The 13,837-nt window shown below is 41.9% G+C and overlaps 1 protein-coding gene across 2 annotated transcripts in view; it reads right to left on the minus strand.

The window, feature by feature from the left end:
* Spred2 (sprouty related EVH1 domain containing 2) overlaps window positions 1-13,837 on the minus strand; it is a 114,145-nt gene that overhangs the window by 19,120 nt on the left and 81,188 nt on the right. For both annotated transcript variants that reach the window (XM_020161680.2, XM_074049855.1), the window contains exons 3-4: window positions 5,144-5,312; window positions 2,950-3,014 (exon numbers count right to left, since the gene is read on the minus strand). In XM_020161680.2, the coding sequence (XP_020017269.1) occupies window positions 2,950-3,014; window positions 5,144-5,312 (234 nt within the window). The remainder of the gene's footprint in view (window positions 1-2,949; window positions 3,015-5,143; window positions 5,313-13,837) is intronic.

Genomic DNA, 13,837 nt, shown 5'->3' on the forward strand with positions numbered 1-13,837 from the left:
GTGCACACACAGTATCCACCATATTGTTTTTCTCCTAGCCCCAAGCAATCTCCTGAAACAGGGGACTTCTGACCCCAGCAGAAGCTAAAAGATGGACTGTTTATTTCTTGAGTCACAACTCTAAAGGTTTTTCCAATACACAGGCTGCGCTCTTAGAAAGCAACAATAATTCTGGTCCATCGTAAGTTGTACAAACCTGTTCTTTGATAAATGAGTTCCAAGTTCTAAACATCTGTCCTCCCAATAAATCTCAGAACACGACAACACTTAGGAAGCTGTAGACTATACAAGAGATAAAGAGCTTGCTCATTTCCTTGGCTCTGTATTTCAGATTCATTTACTATCTCGGGACGGAAAGTCTCGTTACAGGGACCTCAGGAATGAACGAGCTCCCCTTTTTCCGTGGGCTTTGTTCCTAACAGTCAGTGTCTAAGGATGGGCTTTTCCTGGGGAAGGGAGGTGCCATTATTAATAGATCCTTGTTTGTAAACAAATGGAGGCAACTGAGCGCCACATCAGGGTCCACACGGAACGTGATCCGATCGGTGGCGTTCCTTCCCCTGTGAGTTTTCAAGCATCTGGAAGCAGCAGGGCTGTTTGTAAACTTTGTTCTGAGCACTCGGCACTACCCTAGTGCAGCGGACCCCTGTGGCTTAAAGGACAAAACCAGGAGGGATTCTGGCTTCCATCACCTCTTTCCCTCTCATCCTCTCCCAATTCTATAAATTACTTCTGGCAGGTAGCTGGGAAGCAGCTGCGAATGACAGTTTTGCTCTGGAGCACAGGAAGCCACCTTTTAACCCTCCTGCTGTTGTTTGTCTCCCAAAACGTGACAAAAGAACAGATGTAAGCAACATGCCAACTGTTGAGAGGATCTGCTCAGAGCACTAGAGGAAGCTTGTTCAGAGCCACATCACACCAGTCACTCCAAGCAAGGACAACCGAGTTCATTTCCTGAAACCCCTACGCACACTGTTTGTGTCAGGCTGGCATGGCCGATGCTCAGGCAATCCACCATTCATACCTCAGTTCCTGTCTTTGCCCCTGACTCCTTCACCAGACCCCCACTCAAATGCCAGAGGTCCAGTTCAGCCTCACCTCCTGGTGTGGCCTTTTCTTCCAACCAAGTACTAGCCAAGTCAGACCCCGCTTGGCTTCCCAGATCAGGTGAGGGTTCATCTGTTCAGGGTGGGACCGGCCTTAGACAAGTGAGTCCTGTTCTGACCCCAAGTCCCTCCCTCATCCCTGCCAGTTTCTAGGCCTCTCCTGAGTCAGGCTCATCTCTGCAAACCACCCTGATAGCTCCTTGAGGGTTGGACACATGGCTTGTACACCTTTGTAATCCCAAAGCAGTGGTGTTCATAGCACTAGCTGCAAATCAGGAGTGCACTGGGATGTTTAATGGGTACACCCAATATTTTAAAATGGAAAATGAAAGCCAGATTACAAAAGACAGTCCTGAGATAACTGGGTAACAATGACATAGATATAAGGTGAAATTAATCCCTATTAATTCACTTAGGGATAGGAATGGAGTGACCGTGTAGGGAATGCCTTATTTAAAACAAGCAAACAGTTAAAAACAAACAAACAAAAAAACTCAGAAACTTTATTCAGGGCTCAAGTGACAGAGCACTCGCCTAGCTAGCATGAGGCCCTGAGTTCAAACTCCAGTACTACCATCAAAAAACCAAAACCAACTTCATTCAACTTTATTTTTTGGAGCAGTTTTAGGTTCACAAGAAAAATTGAGTGGATGGAAGGTACTGTAAGTCCTATATATTCCTCGCCCCCATACACAGCCCCCCTACTCGCAATACCCCAACTAGAGTATCCACTTGTTAAAATCAGTGAGCCTTCACTGACACATAAGGATCACCCAAAGTACACAGTGTACATTAGCATTAATTGTGTGGCATATTCTATGTTCTTGGACAAGGTACAATGGCATGATAACACAGACTAACTTCAGTCCCCTAAAGTTCTTGTGAATGCCTTTTTAAGGAGATGCATGAGGGAGAATTTAGGGGGACTTACTTTCAAATGGATTAAAAAAAAAAAGGTGCATGTGTGCACATGGCCCATGTGTGTAATTATACACACTGGCACAAATCAAGCTACTGTGCCAGAACGATACAACTGCTACAGGTATTCACTATGCCATTCTCTAAATTTTTCCGTATTTTGGAAGTTTCATAATAAACAAAACAAAATATCAGAATGCACTGCACAAAGCACAGTTTGTTTTTAGGTCATCTATTAATGCAAGTATGTCTTGTGGGTCAAGGTCCTGAGCTGGCAAATGCTGCCTGACATTAACTTGTGGCTCTAAGTACACAGCAGGCAGGCAACGAACTACTTGTTAATTAACTTCCAGAAGCACAGGATTTAAATGAAAAAGCAAGCTGAGAAATCATTTTGTCCCCAGTTACATCCCATTAACTCAGCTGTGTCAAAACATCTAAGCACTTTCCTCCTTGAGCACACTTGGGCCTAACCTCAACTCAGCCTCTAGGCCTTTCTTATCAGATGTGAATTACTCATCAGGAGAGGCCTTCTGGCTTGCTTCTCTGTGCCAGGGAACATGTTAACAGAAGAGTCCAAGAAGGGTGACCAACTATTCCTAGTTGCCTGTGTCTGTGGTGTTTCCCAGGATGAGGGACTTAAGGTGCTAAAATTGGGACTGTCATGTTTGAACTACAGCAGCTGGTCCCTCTAAATCTGAGAGAAGACTTCGTGAGAACTTGGACGGTTCCAGGAGAGCTGTGCTGCAGTATGAGCAATGGGGAAAACCGAACACACAAAAAATTGAAGCAAGACAGGTATCTTAGTGTTCACATAGCAACGGCAAAGGCCACACTGCACAGGATCTCTCTTGCCCTCAGAGAGCCTTTCTCAGATTATCTATTCCTCACCTAGCAAGGAAAGCAAAGGTTGCAGGAGACTTACTGTAAAAACGTCATCATCACCAAGCTCAGCTTCATTATGAATAGTGGAAGATGATGTTGTTGAGCCTAAAAAGACAAAAATAAAAACGTGTTTCCACAGAGTAGAAGTCAAATTTAATTATTTAAAAAGATTTACTTGTTTGAACCCAGAGCCTTACACAGGCCAGGAAGGTGCTGAGCTACAACCCCAGCCTTAACGCGTGCATTTTAATAAAACCATGCTCTGTTCCTTTTCCGTATGAATCGTTAGCAGAAGCGAGTTACCGGGGAGTTCAGTGTTTTAATGTATTACTGCCAGAGTAACTACAACTAACTCACTCCTCAAACTAACCATTCATACTATTATTCCAATCCCTCAAACTTCTCCACCAGCCACTAGAGGCAGCGCCATGGAGGTGGTTGAGGGGTGCAACTCTGTAGTGACCTTGAGGTCCCAGTATTGTAGGGAAAAGTCCTGGACAGGGACTCCACCCTCCCCCCACCAGTTACACCTGCTATAGTCTCAGGTGTAAACTAGACTTAGCTTTGCTGATCTTTTCATGTATCGATGAGGAAGTTCTGAATGACTAGGTTAATGGTCACCTCCAGTTCTAAGTTCACATACTACGCAGCAACCCCAGATTGTGGAAGCTATATTCTAAGCAGACACCTGGCCTGTTGGCAATCCCAGAAACCCAGGGAATTTTGTTTTTCCAGGTCGAAATAAGGGTCCTGTCAGAAAACTCATCAATTACACCACTGTGGAATGAGCTGGCCAGTTAAGTTCAATTCACTTACTTGTTCTCCCTTTTCTCTACTTGTGAATCAGCACAACTGCCTCAATTTTCCCAACTGATAGCACCCAGTAATGGTCGATTAGAATTAACCTAATTGACCAAAAGAAATAGCCCCCAAAAACAACATTTAAATTTGCATAATCAGTAGATATATCAGAAGAAAAAATTATTCCCTGCCTTTTCCTTTCTTGATCAGGTCTTTTAAAATGGGCACTTAGAAACTATTTGCTACTATACAAAATTGCAATTAAAAGACTTGCTGAGAAAGGGATGAGAAACACTTTATTTCCAGTGAGAGATCACAGAAGGTGATTCCTAGTTGTCTCTCAGGATTCCTCTCTATTCTTTGAAAGAGTAAGGATAGAGAAAGGATAGAGAAAAAAATTACAAGTGGGAGAAATCAAATTTCCGGTGTCACTTGAGTAAGTACATGGATACAATGCAAACTTCTATTGATAATATCAGAGCTATCTTCTCTCTAAACATTTAAAAGCTATGTTTAATATTGACATTTTACCTTATTATTTTTTCAGTACTAGGGATTGAATTTAAGATCCGGCACTTGCTAAGCGAGGGCTCTACCACTTGAACCACATCCCCAGCTTTTAGCTTTTAGTTTATTTTTTAGATAGGGTTTCATTCATTTTAGATAGTTTTGTCCAGGCCAGACTCAGATAGAGATCCTTCTATCTCTGCAAGTCCACGAACAATAACTTCAGAACAGTTGTATTTCTTAAGCAAATGAAATATCCTTTTTCGACTAATTTCCCAAAATTCTGAATTTGCAATTAACACATGTTGCTTGAAATTTCTTTCTTCACAGGATCCAGACATGGCACTAACTAGATATGCTGAAATGGAGAGTTTGTATGTTTGAACCTGTGGACTGTAGCCAAGGCTAGCATGAATAACAAATGCACATACAGGCCAGGATCAGATGTAGCAATACACACTGTCACCCTCTGAGTATGGTCTACACCAAACCAGGACCCCAGGAAAAACAGACCCCTATTGTTTACCCAGGCTCTGATTTCAGAACAGTAAGCAGACCTGGGGCAATCTGGACCTGCCAGAATCCAGTCTCTGCTTCTCAGCCAAGATGGACCAAAAGTAGCCCTTTCAATAGTCAGCACAAGGTGAAATCAGTCAAAACCTCATTGACATGAAATCCGGAACTGCTTGTTTTTCCAAAGCACATTCTATCAACCAATTATGTTCACTCCTACCTCTGAAATCCATCACTTCTGCCCCTGCACTGTCATTTTACTCTCTTTGGAGCTTCCCAAAGTTTTGGCATCTATTGAACTGGCCCCCAAACCCTCCCACAAACCACAAATATATGATGGCAGACTGTTGGAATTCAGAAGAATCTGGAACATTTCCATAGTCCCACTAAGGGTACAGTGACAAGTTCAGTACCTTCTATAAGGTCTTCAATTGCTTTCCTCACTCCCCTGTCAAAGGCTCGAGCATCAGCAGGGCTTTGGAAAGTAAGTCCAAACTTCCTATTATCGACCTTCCAATGATGAAACGTTGGATTGGCTTTGGTGTAGACCAAGTCCTTTCTTACATAGCATTCCAATACCACCTGAAGGATTGAAACACAGGCTGGTTACTTGCAGAACAGCCGTGATGGTGTTTGGTTACAGAAGTCTACCTGGGAAGCATCATTGGTGGCAACTAACAAAAACTATCCACCCCTTGCCTTCACATGAGAGCCTCTCCACCTGGGAAGAAACCAGTGCTACCTGTTCCTCCTGCTCTAACTGTGGAGCATAAGGCTGACGCCCAGGTCTTGAATCTATTCTGTTATGACCTTGGTACTAACAGCTCTCAATCTTCCCTCCCTTGTCCTCATGGGAGGCTGGCTCCCTGGGACCCTAAGTTGAACAAGTTGAAAATTACTGAATTTCTCTGATATTTCTGTCACTAGTTTCTTCTCTCAATTTTGTCATACCTGGCAATGTCAACCCTTCTCCACTCATTCTCTCTGGCTTAAAACCTCCATGGCCATCTTTGCTTCCTGAGTTTCCTGCTTTTCCTTGTCCAATTAGTCACCAAGTCCATTTCCTTTGTCCTCCGGCACCTTTTCTATGAACCTCATTTCAGTTGCTGTCACCCCAGGGTGGGGTGCTATTAACTTTACATCAAGATCCTTATGCCACTCTCCAAGTTTCTAACAATGTCCTGGCAGAACTAAATTTGTTGAGTTTTAACCTTGATTGATCTTTTTAATCTTTAGATCAAGACCCTTGATGTTTTTATCTCTAAGATGGAGATAACACCAAGGTTATCAACGAGAACAAGAATGTGCTCAGAAGTCACTGAGAACACTAACAGGGCCACACTCATTGACTCCACCATCAAGGTGTGGTCTTGTGTTCACTCAGTTCTCCTGGTTACTTCACAATTTAGTACCTGATTTCATATTACTATCGCAGCTCAATGTGCATTACTCTCATTCTCCTAACTAGATATCAAGGGATAGCATAAAACCCCTGCTGTGTCTAGCACAGTGCTACTGGTGACAAAGATACAAGAGTTTATTTCACATTAAAGAAAAGAAGATGCAAGCTACTCATATGACTGCAACTTCATGCTTTATTCATAAAAACACCAAACCAGCTAGGATATTCCCATGGCTTCATTTTAAACACCACAATGATTTTGCTGAGTTTTAATAGCCTTGATCTTGTTCTGGCAAAGCTCTGTAATTAACAGAATGTGATCTTATTAATTTAGACTACGTGAAGGGCACGTGTGAAGAACTGCCTAAATTAGTGCAAATTTGTATTAAAAATATTTTTAAATGAGTACAAATTTCAAGAACACATCAAAGCAAAAAGAAATTAAATGTTGCCTAATAAATGTTCGCTAACTTAATAAATAAGATTAATACTCAAACTGGTATATTAATTAGCAGTCCCAAGCAATTAACTTTATAACATTGTATTGAAAGAGGACAATAGTTCTCTCCCACAATTCTATTTATGATTAAATTGCTTATTATGGCCATTTTCCCCTAAGAATAGTACAATGATTAAATGTGAGCCCAACCCCATTCCAAACTGGGGAAAGCCAAATCACCAAGGCTTTATCTAACAAATGTTATCTATTTTAGAATGTAATGGTCTCAAAATAAATGCTTTTTTGCAAAAACAAAGACTCAGTTTATCCATATTTTTAGGGTAGAAAAAAAATTAGTCTTTGGTTAACATTGTCCAACTGTGAAATTATTACAAAGGTATTATTTTAGAAAAGTTTAAGTAAAGTAAGTCCCTCCATTTAAATGAGAGGATGGGGAGAAATCTGGTACCTCTTTATGTCCTTGTAAGTAAACTGACACCATTATGTATCTAAGTTTATCTAGGTTTAACAGTGAAAATGAAACAGTTCAGCTGCCTTGATCTTTAGAACAGATATAAGGGCTCAGGGGAAGTTCTGACACACACAAAATCAGACATGAATGTAAAACTCAAGAAGGGCTTTGAAAACATATTTTTTTAAAAAGACATGCATGGGGAGAAAAGTGATTAGAGTCTTGTTGGAGGCTTTAAAAAACTGACAAGAGTTAAGTAACTGAGATGAATGCAAGACGCCTCTATTCCAGTCTTACTCTTTCTCCCTCCTCAACATCTGTTTCCATGTCACCCACAGTCCATACGGTGGGGAACACCCCACTTCCCTTGCTGTGTCTTCCTTAGACATACAGAAGTTTGTGTGTTTGAAATGTAGCCACACCCAGAAAGTGTTTGGCAATTTGTCTTTTGTTTTTTTTTTTTTTGGGGGGGAGAGGTTTTTTTTTTTTTTGTCTTTTCTTTTTTGGTGCTGGGATCGAACCCAGGGCCTCAGGCATGCTAGGCAAGCGCTGTACCACCGAGCTACATCCCAGCCCTTGTCTTTTGTTTTCCTTAAAAACATGCCATAGGGGATGGGGGAGTCCACATATCTCAGTGGTAATCATGTGTTTGATGCCCTGGTTCAAATTCCCAGCACCAAAACATAAAAGCAAAACAACGAAAGCTGTCTAAGAGATGCAGGAAGGGACTAACAGATCTGCCTGGTGGCTGTGTGATACTCCTCCATGTGGATATACTGGATTGACTCCAGCATCCTCCATACTAAGAGACAGTTATGCCGAGTGCTATGGCTCACATCTAGCTGCTCAGGAGGCAGACATCAGTAGGATTGTGGTTTGAAGCCAGCCCAGGGAAATAACTTGCGAGACCCTATCTCGAAAAAACCCTTCCCATGAAAAGGGCTGGTAGAGTGGCTCAAGGTGTAGGCCCTGAGTTCAAACTCCAGTACTGCCAAAAACAAAACAAAACAAAACAAAAAAACCCCACCAATATTAAACAAAAACTAACGGACATTTAGGGAATTTGTAATCGGTCACTTTTATGGACAACACTGTAATCAATTTATACATTAACACTTTCCAAAGGTTGGACTATGGGCCTTTTAGTCTCCTTGAAATCCCAGACCCTTTAGGGGGGGTCTAAGATGAGAAAACTATCTTTAGCATCATAATAAGGCATTGCTTTTCCCTTTGTACTGTGTTGACATTTCTGCTACTGGAGGAAAAGAAATGGTGAGTGGAAGTGTCAATAAAGCATCATGGTGGCACCACACTGTACTAAAGCCACCCGATTCTTCACCACTCTGTCTAAGGGAGAAATGTCAGTTTTACTGAGGCATGTCCTTACTGATACAGTAGAAATTATCTGATTCTGTCTTGGCCTCTGATTGCACCGAGTTCTCACACTGCCTTCTGCATCCAGCATGCTCTAACACTCCACTGTGGATGAAGTACAGGAAGAAAACCTGGCTTTGCAAGAGGCACAGGCGGGGAGGGAGGAGTATTTCTCCAGGCCTTTTCTCTTCTGTATATGAGGAGGGATGACAGCCTTAAGGGAAAGTGTGGTGTGACTGTTTCAGCAGTGAGCTGAGCTACCTGTGTGTTTCTTGGGTCATTTTTATTGGAAAAAGAATCAATAGAGTGAACTTGTTCAAGGGACATGGTACACATGTACTGAATTGCCACCACAAAACCCCCTCATTTGATTAATGTGTACTAATTCAAAAGACAAAAAAACCCCAAAAAAACAAAAAAACAACCCAGTAAGACCAAATATGTTTAATCAGAGTTGGGAATTTGACAAGACATTTTGTCACTTCAAGGAAAACCGGAGATATTTGTTGCCAATAATAAAATTTGAACTTTCAAGTGAAAATAAGAACTTTGGATAGCTCTCCTACACTTAAACACTTTTCTTTCTTTCCTTTGGTACTGGGTTTGAGCTCAGGGCCACACACTTGCTAAGCAGGCAGGCACTCTACCACTTGAGCCACTCCGTCTGCCCTTTTGGTTATTTTTGAGGTACTGCTTTATCCTGGTCTGGCCTCCTATTTAGGCTTTCCCAAATAAATGGAATGACAGATGCTTGCCACCAGCCCAGTTTCTTATTGGTTGAGATAGGGTCTCATGAACTTTTAGTCCAAACTGGTCTCGAACCGTGATTCTCCCAACTTCTGCCTTCCAAGTAGCTAGGAGTACAGAGTCGAGTCATGGCTCACGTATCACAAGTCTGTGGTATTAAGAAATGTCTGATCTTCTTTCGCTCGGCCTGGTGGACTGCACTGTAACCCCAGCTACTGTGAGGGATGAGGACAGCAAGTACGAGGCCAGCCTGGGCAACTCAGATATCTTGTCTCAAAGTAAAAGACTAAAAGGGCTGGGGATGCAGCTCAGTGGTAGAGCACTTGGCTAGCATGTGTGAGACCCTGGGTTAGATCTTCAGTACCTCCACAAAAAAGAAAGAAAAAAGGAATGTAATTATTTTTTGATATTATAGGATGAAATGGGCCAACATTTGGGAGCTCTGCTTAACTCACTAACCCCTTATTTTCTAGATGACTGATGGATGTTACAAAATCAGGCAGGAGTAAAGAACCATCTAAAGTGAAAGTAAACCAGTGCATTTTAATGTAAAAGAACACGAAAATTTCTTATCACTGGTTCCAGATTCCATCCATAAAAAACTACTACTGGTTGGAATTTGATGAGGTATCAAAGAAGAATTATCTGAAAAGATTATTAATTATTTCCTCCTTTTCAACTATCTTTAGATACTTCAACCACAATTATGTCTTACAACAGACTAAAAACAAGAGAATTCAACCTTTGCTATTAAGCCAGATACTAACGAGATGTCCAAAAATACAAATTCTTATGAATTATTTTTTTAAAAATTATTTTTCTTCTGAATGAATTTTTTTAAAAATTATTTTCTTATGAATTATTTTTTTTGGCAGCCCTGGGGTTTGAACTCAGAGCCTTACCACTTGCTAGGAAGGTGCTCCTAAAGCTTGAGCCACTCCCCTGGCTCATGACTTATTTTTGTTCTGCAAAATAGTTACATAGTTATTTGTTGGGAAAATGTTATTTACTTACAATATCATTATTATTTAAGAGTCCTTTAAGAGTCCCCCCCACCCAGTACTTGCTAGGCAGGTACTCTATCTACCATTTGAGCCCTTTTTGTGTTGGGTATTTTCGAGATAGGTTCTTGCAAACTATTTGCTGGGGCTGACTTCGAACCATGATTCTCCTTATCTCTGCCTCCTGAGTAGCTAGGGTTACAGGAGTGAGCCACTGGTGCCTGACTTGTTTTAATTTCTGATATGGTAAATATTAATAGCTATAATTCAGCAAAAAAAAAAAAAAAAAAAAAGAGCTCTTTAGGGGCTTTCATACTTAGAGTGAAAAAGTTTAAGAACTGTGGCCAACCATACATCTCTGGGTGGAAGTCTGCTTCTACGGAATAGTGTTCTAGATGTGAACTGTGAGTTACGCACATTTAAGATAAAACCCTGTCAATTTTTTTCTTTTTTGGCGGAACTGAGGTTTGAACTCGGGGCTCCAGGCTTGCAAAGCAGGGACTCTACTGCTTGAGCCACACTTCCAGGCTACTTTGCTTTGGTTATTTTGGAGATGGTCTAACTATTTGCCGGGGCTGGCCTCTAAATGAGATCCTCTCAGACTCCTAAGTAGCTAGGATTACAGACAATTGCCAGCACCAATGCCCAGTTTCAAATTGCCTTTTCGAGAGCTGTGCCAACTCACCTTCCCACCAAATGTGAGCATGCTCACTGACCTACACAAGGCCACTGACTGAGATGGTCAGTTCTTAAGATTTTGTGATTCATCCTCATGAACTGGTTTCTGACAGAATTTGCTTAAGGAATAAACTCCCCTAATCCATTTAAAATAAGATGGCACTCAGCAAGTTTTAATTTGCATATAATTTTTCAGGAAAACTTGATTGTCCCCATTTTAACCAAAAATTATCTGAATTAACTACTGGTAAATGGGTGTCTGGAACACATGTCTGTTTCCCTGCACAAACAATGACAGGTAAGCTCACAAGGCCCCCCAAAACAAACGAAACATGCTCACAACATGCTGCATTCTAGAACTACACTGGAAAAACTACTGGCAAAACAAATGCTTCTGTCAGAAAGAGTTCTCCATACAGTAGATGGAATACTGGGGGGGGGGGTCTGACACCATCCACCCAACAATGGCCTCCACACCTCTACACTCATCACTGCATCTCTGCAAAGCTTGGAAGGACAAAGGAGGAACCACTGTGTCTGCAAAGGACAGCGTGTGGTGGTGGTGGTGGTGGTGTGGGGGTGGTGGTGGTGGGGATGGTGGTGGTGGGGGTGGTAGTGGGGGTGGGGGTGGTGGTGGTAGTGAGGGTGGTGGGGGTGGGGATGGTGGTGGGATGGTGGGGGTGGGGGTGGGGGTGGGGATGGTGGTGGTAGTGGGGGTGGGGATGGTGGTGGTAGTGGGGGTGGTGGTGGTGGTGGTGGTGGGGATGGTGGTGGGGGGGTGGGGGTGGGGATGGTGGTGGGGATGGTGGTGGTAGTGGGGGTGGTGGGGGCGGGGATGGGAGTGTATGGGGACAGGCATCAAGAATTTCCCAGAATGTGAAACAGGCAAGGACTGTAACAGTGAAGTACAACTTGGTGCGTGCGTGTCAGTATGGTAACTGTAAGAGTGAGAGTGGAGAGGGACGGGAAGAGGGAGAGACGGAGCAATGTGATGGCAGAAGAGATGAGGCTGTCTTTCAGGACAACATGACCTGCAGAACAGCAACAAACAGAAGAAACTGGCCCACAACTCCAGCGGGATGGACAGAGACTGGAACTGCCTTGTTAGTAGTAGTGACAGTTACTGCTGTAAAGAGGCTGTGCTTTGTCCTCACAAAGAAATGGACCCAGCGCTGGCTCTGCCACGTCTGTGGTCCAGACCCAGCAAGCAGACACTTCCTGAGCTCAGTGTGGGGACAGGAGTATCTTACTCCTTCAGAATGTAGCAGGAATTCACTGAGGGTGTTTGTGTTAAGGGCCTTGAATGAAGTGGTAAAAGACTGCGATTACAACGGACAACTCATTGTAAGACAGAAGTTCATAAATACCTTTATAAAATTAAGGGCGGTGGGCTCCACAACGCTAAAGGGATTGAAATATTCTATGACAAACCATAAAGATACTAGGAAACATAGCATATGCAACCCTTCACAGAAGGTAACAGGCTAACATAACAACATAAAAAGGGGGGAAATAAAAAAAAAAATCTATCAAAATTTTGTACAAAAAGAACATCAACAAAAATAAAAAGGCAAGTAACAAATTATCAAAATATATTTGTAGCAATATGGCAGAGGAACAGTAATATTTTTATATATAAGCAAGCACATATCAAGGAGAAAAATAAGGTCCCAATAGATAAATATACAAAGAACATTAACAGATAATTTATTATGACTGTTTAACAAAGAGAAAGATATCATTTCAGCTAGATACCACTGTTATTTTAGCAAATGAGTGAAGACTTAAAACAAGACCCTCCATGTGTCATATACATGCTAGTAATACATATATCAAAAGTCTGAAAATCTGACTCCTCCAAATTATTTAAAAAAAAATAATGTGGAAAATGCATGAAGTTTGTGTCTTTATAACACTGGGGCTGGGGAGGGGAGTAGAATGGAAAGAACCTTAATAGGTGACACAGAGGAGATGGCCAAAACAATGGAACACCAAACTGGTATAAACAATGCTACCGACAGGGGCTGGAAATGTAGCTCAATGGCAAGGTCCTGGGTTCAATCCCAGCCCCACAAAAAAGAACCAACAACAAAAAACGCCCAAGCCTGATTACAAACGCTAATTATAGCTATATAAAAATAACTATGCAGGGGACAGAAGGCACTACACTGAGGTCTAAAGGTGGTTTATACACGTGCAATTTGGGTTTGATTTTGGGATTGTTGTGAGAAGGTATCAAACACTGGTACCAGACCCCAGAAACTGGTCAACAAGAACGAGAAATTTTTCCAAATTCTGATCTCGATTACCATACAGGCTGCTGTAGACATACAATAGAATACAGCCAAATGATAGAACGCAACACTGCACTTAACACAGGGAAATGCTGAATACACAGTAGCTATTTCACCTTTTCTTGGAAGTAAGATTACATTGCCTTTATTCCAAGAATCTTATGCATAATTATTTGACTACTATGTAGGAAATTCCCTGAAGATTCTTAAGATTAGCTGTATTTTCCTTTTGAATTTTTTAGAAATGAACCAAGTGTGAAAATGCCATTTCCATTAATCCTTATGTAACATTTACACAGTTCTGTCTTACCTATTTAGTGACTTTTTAAAACTATATTCTTATAGCGGTTGCAAAAGATTAAATTCTTGCACTTAACACATAAAATTCAACAGATGCCACTGCAAATGGTCTCAAACACAACACTGATTTTTTTTTTTTTGCAGTGCTGGAGTTTGAACTCAGATCCTACACCTTAAGCCACTCTACCAGCCCTTTTATGTGGTGTTTTTTTTTTGGGGGGACAGGGTGTCATGAACTATTTGCCTGGGCTGGTTTTGAACTGTGATCCTCCTGATCTCTGCCTCCTGAGTAGCTAGGATTACAGGCGTGAGCAACTGGCACCAGCGACGCTGACATATTCTTGTCTGCACTTTCTCTGTAAGATCCTGTGCAATCCTGCACATTTTGGAAGGCAGCTGT

The sequence above is a fragment of the Castor canadensis genome, chromosome 12 (assembly GCF_047511655.1).
Source record: "Castor canadensis chromosome 12, mCasCan1.hap1v2, whole genome shotgun sequence".
Taxonomy (NCBI): domain Eukaryota; kingdom Metazoa; phylum Chordata; class Mammalia; order Rodentia; family Castoridae; genus Castor; species Castor canadensis.